At 34.9% G+C, this 8,225-nt stretch overlaps 1 protein-coding gene across 1 annotated transcript in view; it reads right to left on the reverse strand.

The window, feature by feature from the left end:
- The window catches only part of INPP4B (inositol polyphosphate-4-phosphatase, type II, 105kDa), a 480,180-nt gene that overhangs the window by 93,253 nt on the left and 378,702 nt on the right, over window positions 1-8,225 (reverse strand). Inside the window, exons 18-19 of the mRNA XM_012642728.1 lie at window positions 5,330-5,470; window positions 513-610 (exon numbers count right to left, since the gene is read on the reverse strand). Of these exons, the coding sequence (XP_012498182.1) occupies window positions 513-610; window positions 5,330-5,470 (239 nt within the window). The remainder of the gene's footprint in view (window positions 1-512; window positions 611-5,329; window positions 5,471-8,225) is intronic.

The raw sequence follows: 8,225 nt of genomic DNA on the forward strand, positions 1-8,225 counted from the left end.
TATATATTTTTAGTTGTACAGATCATTTCTTTCTATTTTTTAGTAGAGACAGGGTCTCGCTCTTGGTCAGGCTGGTCTCGAACTCCTGACCTTGAGCCATTCACCCGCCTCGGCCTCCCAGAGTGCTAGGATTACAGGCGTTAGCCACCGCGCCTGGCCAGAGACTTAAATCTTTATTAAAGTCTTTTATATGGTTAAGAATTATACATTGTTATTGAATTAATTGAAATTTCTAATTATAAGTTCCATATTTTTAATATTTGACATTTTCCAATGGCACTGAAATTAAAGTCCCAGAATGAACAGCAGGACACATTCAAGAGTGCAATCAAGATAACGAGGCAGATGTTGGCCGTGCCACCTTGGCAATCAGTCTTTTGGTTCAGATAATCTCAAAATCACTCTCACATCTCCACCCCATGCTTCTTTACTCCATTGGTCTCTATGTCTGACCCCTTCTGAAGATTTATAATCAAGAAATTATTGTTTTTTTCCGTGACTTGCACACTTACAATCAGGAGGCATCTTTTCCATAAATATCTTGTAATATTCTTTCAGAAGTTCAAAATTTTCTTGATTAATACTCTCTTGCAACGAGACATCTCCAAACCTAAAAATAGAAAAAAGGAAACAGTTATGGGTTATAAAATAGCACCAGAAAGTAACACTTTTTACCTTTCTGTTTTAAATAGATGGCAATAATTTTCTAAGGAAGGAGTGTCTCTCATTTTTTAAGCAACCTTGCACAATGGTTATTTCAAACATAGTCCAGTTCCCACTGACCCTGATTCCACCATTCACAGAGGACACACCAAAATATCCTCACAATCATCAAACATGAACTCAGGTGAAATACCATATGTAAAACACTAGTTCCTGTGTGTGTACAAAATTGATGACTCAGTTAATGTTAGTTTCCCCATCCTATGCTGTACTTCCTCTGCATGGCTGCATCTCTGCATATATAACAGACACTTCTTCTCTCTTTTTTTTTTCAATCTGACCAATCTTCCACTTTACCCATGACAGCTTGGAGAGAGGGGTCCAGAAGATGAGGACTAAACACCGGGCTGCAAGCAGTCTCACACATACCATCATCTACTGCAGGCACATATAGAGCCCTACAACCTCTCAGAGAGTAGGTCACTTCTGCCAACGTTTTTTTCTGTTCATACCATAAGAGACAACAGCTCCGTATTAGTACTCTTTCACCCCTTCTTCAAGACAAACCTTTCTTTCTACCTGTATGTCACTGACTTTGTGTTCTCTTTGAGAATCTCTCAGGTTCAAACTTAGAGTCCACTTGTCTCTTTATAAAAAGATGTCATCTAAATGGCTTCCAATATGTATCTCCAGCCAAATCTGTATTTACAGATGTCACTTGAAAATTTCAGTGAATTTTCAAATTGAAAATTTGAAATTGAATTTTCAAATTCACTTGAATTTTCCCAACCCACTTCAATTACAACATAACCAAAAATGGAAACCCCCTCTTCCTTTTAACTATTTCTAAGCCTGTCCCAAATATTTTGCCATTAATTCAGATTCATAAATCTAGGCACCATTTTGGATTTCCTCTTTTCCTCACCTTACCCACTATTCATTGATCTTTTCACAACTCTGGTATCCCGTCCTTTATTTTTTCTTTACCACTTTCATTATATATTAGGTACTTAATTATATCCAGTCTGTACTATCTTGAAGCTTCCCAAATACACCAGAACTATGTCTATAGTTTCCTTCCCTTCCTATCTATTCTTTACACCATGGTCAGATCATATATTCATTTATTCAACAAATATTTATTTAACATCAACTATGTACCAGGCATTGCACTGTGCAATAAATGAAATGTTCAAAAATTAATCTAACACACGTCATCATATCAGCTCACTGAACTTCAGTGCTTTTTTTCTCCCTATAAGGAGAAAGTCTGGTCTTAGTTTAGCATCTCACTTTTCCACAAAGGCTTCCAAAACCCCTTATGGGAATGTGTTTACACTCTTCTCCCTTACAAGACGTATTTTAATGACTTTGGGACTTTTCACATGCTATACGCACACCCATTCTGACTAAGCCTGGCTCATCCCCTCCATGAGACTTCCCCATGGACTCATCTCTTACCTGTGAATCACATTCTTTTATGCAATATTTCTGTCCTCTCCACACCTTTGATTATTGCATGAGTCAAACTGAAATGTCATATTTGGGTTTTTTTGGTTCTTTTTTTTTTTTTGAGACAGAGTCTCACTCTGTTGCCCAGACTAGAGTGCCGTGGCATCAGCCTAGCTCACAGCAACCTCAAACTCCTGGGCTCAAGCGATCCTCCTGCCTCAGCCTCCCGAGTAGCTGGGACTACAGGCATGAGCTACCATGCCCAGGTAATTTTTTCTATGTGTTTTTAGTTGTCCGATTAATTTCTTTCTAATTTTAGTAGAGACAGGGGTCTCGCTCTTGCTCAGGCTGGTCTCGAACTCCTGACCTCAAACAATCCGCCCACCTCAGCCTCCCAGAGTGCTAGGATTACAGGCGTGAGCCACCCCGCCCGGCCTTTTTTTTTTTTTTTTTTTTTGAGACAGAGTCTCACTCTGTTGCCCAGACTAGAGTGCCGTGGCATCAGCCTAGCTTACAGCAACTCAAACTTCTGGGCTTAAGTGATCCTCCTGCCTCAGCCTCCTAGGTAGCTGGGACTACAGGTGCACACTACGAGGCCTGGCTAATTTTTTCTATTTTTAGTAGAGACAGGGTCTTGCTCATGCTCAGGCTGGTCTTGAACTCCTGACCTCAAGCTATCCTCCCACCTCGGCCTCCCAGAGTGCTAGGATTATAGGCGTGAGCTACCGCGCCTGGCCATATTTGTCGATTTGTATTCCTTACTGGATTGTCTGTTCTGTCAGGACAGGGATCAGAGCCCACGTTCTTGTTACCTTCTATTCTCTCTGTGTCCCACAGCTTAGCAGAGCAGTTCCTGGTACAGAGTCAATGTTCAACCACTACACTAAGTTGAGCTTGGAGGACAGGGATATAGACCCAGGAAAATCTAAAGGACTTTCCCTAGAATCTGATATATGCTCTTCTAACTATTTCAGACACTATAATCAACTGGTATTTTAAAAGATATTATCCTTTCAGGGGTAATATTAGTGTTATGGACTGAATGTTTGTGTTGTCCTAAAATTCATATGTGGAAGCCCAATGTGGCTGTATTTAGAGATAGGGCCTCTAAGGGGGTAATTAACATTAAATGAGTTTGTGAAGGTGGGTTCTGATCCTAAAAATTACTGTCCTTACAAGAAGCAGCATCAGGGAGTTCCCTCTCTCTCTCTGTTCGCATGCACAAAGAAGAGGTCATGTGAGCACACAGGGAGAATGCAATCTATCAATCATCTGCCAGCCAGGAAAAGAACCCTCACCAGAAACAAAATCCACTAGAACCTTGATCTTAGACATTCCAGCCTGAACTGTAAGAAATAAATTTCTGTTGTTTAAGCCACCCAGTTTATGGTATTTTGTTATAGCAGCCCAAGCAGGCTAATAGAATTAATATTTACTTAATAATAGTCACAGACATTTTGATTTTAGATAAATATATATTATAATAAAATATTTTACCTAGATTACATAACATTCCTAACATGTAGCTGTTGCTCAGTAAAGCTCAAAATTCAGAATCAGAAAAAGAAAGTTCAGAGAATGGAGAGGAAGTGATTTGGTGGTTGGTTGATGTCAGAGTGCTATTCAAACTCAGCCTTCCTGCTTCTCCCAGGGTTTTCCCTACTTTACCATTTTGCCTCCTGTTCAAATCTTGTGTGTCTTACACAGCTTCCATGTATGAAAAAAATGCATTTTTGATATGTGAGGGAAATGGGAGGAGAGGAAGGGACACCTTTTAAATAAAGTGATGGACAACTGAAGCAGTCACAATGACATGAATGATACAAATTAGTCAAATCTAGAAGCCTTGAAAATACAATACTATCTAGTCTTTGAAAAGTCTGTAAATGGAAGAGTCTCACATCTCTCTAAATATCACACTCACAGGCTCTAACTTATTAACTGAAACCCAAAACATTCTGCACTGTAGTGTACAAAAGAAGAGACAATTTTTGAGTGTTGGGCTTTCTCCCCCGAGTTGTATAATTTCTGTTCAGTAATATCATTTGTTGTGAGACAAATATATATAGATAACTAGAATATAATCTGATCTTAGATCCTAATTTTCAAAAGTGATTAATTATCAAAGAAAACTTCTTGTACAGAAAGGTGAATAAAATTATATTCTGATTTATGTAAACTGTAAAAAAATAAATTAATAGTTTCCATACAGTTTAAAACTAAACGTGTAATATAAAATTTTGTCAACTACTTTGTAATTGGCAAATGAGTTATTTCCTGTGTTGTCTAGGAAATAGCTTTTGGATAAGAGGGAAAGGAAGAGAAATAGTTGGAAAATAATAGAGAACTGAAATCTTAACCATCATTGAAATTCAAGAGGCTTATAACTGTAATGGTATTTTTAGTTTAATAAAAGACATTATTAAAGACCTAAAATATAATTAACAAGGCATGGCAAGGATATGCTAGGCACTTTCAAACTGCTACCTATGGGGGAAGGGTATATTTAGAGACTGAATTATAGACAAGAAAGTATTTTAAATATCAATTACTATCAAATTCTCCAAAATTTTGTTTGTGGGGAAACTTTTCCAGGCAGGCCTTAGAGCAAGATGATAACTTCTTTCTCTAAAAGTGTGTTACATGAACTTTAACTGTTATCTATATTTTTTGTAGTCTCTACAAAAATGTAAACCATGTAAGATGTAAAAGTAAGTCCTCTGCTCAAACAAAATGGTCTTTGAGAGTAACTCATGGGATCACATGCGATCATTTGTTGTTTCACTGAGCAAGTCATTATAAAAAGATGTGTTAACATTATCCAATAATAACTATTATAATAAATAACAGGAAAAATAGATTGTGTTTTAGATCCAGAAAATTTTGACACAATTAGCTATTTACAATGTTGATATATACATAAACATGATGAATTTTAACATTTGATATACACGTAAATATTTGGAAAGACGAAGAAAGTCTATGTGAAAACTTTGGTATTGGCATCAATATTTTCCTCAATGTTTTGGTCACCTTTAAATTCCTTAAATATGAATATTTACCTTGCTATATCCAATAAGTTGGTACTGATAAAAAGGAAAATGTTACCCATAAATCTATCTAAGTTTTATATGCAGAAACACGTGGGATTTCTCAGCATGCCCTAAAAAAGAAACAAGAAAAACTGAAGTACAATCTTATACCTGAAGCTTACCTCTCAGCTAGAGTTTGCTGTTCATTGATGCCAACATTAAAAAGTACCGGATACACATAAAGCAACTGTCCTTCTTTAATCTGCAGAGGTAACGACTCAAACATTCTAGCTGGAAGCTTGACCTCTACCACGTAATGTTCGCTGAAGAAAGCAGAGAAAAAAGGGAAGAAACATTGCTTATTGCATTTGTTTTATGTTACTTTAGATTCATCGGAAAGAAACAATAAAAGAGTTGGAATATAGCACTGATTTAGATTTTGGGCTTTTATATGCTTATTTTCCTCATTCATTCATTCCCCATTCACTCATCTTTTTAAATTACTTGACATAAAATATGATAAGAATTTGTTTACATACTTGATTTCTCTATCTTACTCTGAGATCCTTTATGAAAGGATGAATGCTTAAGTTATTTTTGTGTAGCCAGGGATATGTGCATAGACAGCCTCAATTTTTTTTCTTATTTTAATTGTTTTTAAAATTCAATCAGTCCCAAGAATAAGAAAAGTAATTTAATGATGGATGTTTCAATATAGTGAAGCCTAATAAACCAAATAATTTAGAACATTTTTTATCATGGTCTGATTGTCATTATTATTGATGAATCTCCCTGTTTACAATAGGCTGATGGAAATGTAATAGTTTAATAATTTAAAGTGTTAATTTTGGGGGTCCTGGCCATTTTGAAACATTAGTATATCACAGGAGCATTTTTCATTGAAAATTTCTATTAAAAATTACCCCTAATGTTTACTGTTGAAAATTTAAATTAGGATTCATAAAATATGGTTAATGAGAGTAGCTGCTTATATATTTTGAAACTTGACATCTGACGCAGTGTGAATTGACTATAGAAAAGTAGAGTTTTTCCCAGAAGTTAGGAAAATCCATGTGTTTCCAGGACTATATAGAGTGGTGGGATTATAATACATGTACTGGGAAAAGAAGCATAATATAACATCTCCTAATATAGCATCATTGATAAACACTATGATAAACAGTATAGATCATTGACTCTGAGACATCTTTCTTCCTAACTGAACTAGAGAACTGGGAAATACCAGAAATCTAGTAAGCCGGGATATAGGCACTATCTTCAGACGAATGCACACATTATTTTTCTTTGTTTAATTGTTCTCAGTACCTTTGCAATAGCCTGCCTAACAGAGGTGATGTTTATTTCAAGTCTTTCAGGAACATGAGAAGCATCAATGAGTCAGTTCATGTTTAAAAGTTGTTCTGAAGGTGAAATGCATTATATAATTTCTTTGTGATAATAGCATTTATCAGCATTATTAAAATATAATCAACATAAATTCATGCATTTAAGTATTTGATTCAGAGTTTTGGGAAATTTACAGAATTGTGCAATCATGACCATAATCCAGTTTTAGAACATTTCAATCATCTTTAAAAGATCTTGTGCCCGTTTGCAGTCAATTTCACTCCCACAGCCAGCCCTAAGAAGCCGCCCAGCCATTTTCTATCTCTACATATTTTACTTTTCTTAATATTTCCTATGAATGGATTCATATAATACATAGTCTTTTCTGTCTGGCTTTTGTCACTTAGCATAATGTTTTTGAAGTTATCCATGTTGTAGCATGTATCAGTAGTTTGTTCCTTTATGTTTGTAAAAAGCATTCTTGTATAGATATAACCACATTTTATCTATACATTTATTAGCTGGCAGACACTTTTATTATTTTATGATTTGGGCTATTATGAATATGCTGCTATGAACATTCAGGCATAAGTTTTTTTGTGGACATACGCTTTATTTTCTGTTGCATGTGTACATAAGAGTCATATGGTAATTTTATATTTAACTTTTTAAGAAACTGTCAAATTATTTTCAAAGTGACATTCCCACCAGCAATGCACCAGGGTTCCAGGTATTCTACATCCTCACCAACACTTGTTATTTATTACCTGACTTTTTGATTATGAGGATTATCTAATTGTGGTTTTAATTTTATTCTCCTAATAACTAATGATGTTGAGTGTGTTTTCTTGTGCTTATAAACCAACACATATCTTATTTGGTTAAATAGCTATTCAAATTTTTGCCCATTTTTAGATTAGCTTTTTTGTGTCATTATTATTGAGTTGTTAGTTTTCTTTATTCTGGATACAAATCCTTTTCTATGTATATGATTTGCATATGTTTTCTTCTAATCTATGACTTGTCTTTTCATTTGCTTAATGCTATCTTTTGGTGCTTACAAGTTTATAATTTTTATGAAGTCCTATTTCTAATTTTTTCTCTTATGGATCTTGATTTTTGTGTCATATCTAGGAACTCATTTCCTAGCCCAACTTACAAATATTTTCTCTTGTTTTCTTCTATTGTGAGTTAATTTGTGTTTATGGTATAAAGTGGCATCCAAATTCTTCTTTTGTCCATAGAGATAACCAATTGTCTCAGCATAATTTTTTTGAAGACTCTCCATTCTTCACTGAATTTCCTTAGCAGCTTTGTTGAAAATCAATTGACTCTAAAGATAATAGTTTATTTCTGGACTCTAAATTCTGTTCCATTGATCTACATACATACTTATGCCAGTACTATATTGTCTTGATTAGTGTAGTTTAGTAATAAGTTTTGAAACCAAAAAGTTAATTCCTCCCACTTTGTTCTTGTTTTACAAAATTGTTTTGGGTATTCTAGGTATTTGCGTATTATTGCATTTACACATAAATTTTAGCTTTAGCTTGCTTATTTCTACAAAAAAAAAAAGACTACTGAGATTTAGATAGTGATTGCATTGATTCTATAGATCAATTTATGGAGAATTCTCATCTAAACAATATTGAGTCTTCTAATCTATGGACACAGACTGTCTCTGTATTTACTGTATCTTCTCAATTTCTCTCAGCAATATTTTGTATATAG

This window comes from Propithecus coquereli, unplaced genomic scaffold, assembly GCF_000956105.1.
Source record: "Propithecus coquereli isolate 6110/MARCELLA unplaced genomic scaffold, Pcoq_1.0 Scaffold185, whole genome shotgun sequence".
Lineage (NCBI taxonomy): Eukaryota > Metazoa > Chordata > Mammalia > Primates > Indriidae > Propithecus > Propithecus coquereli.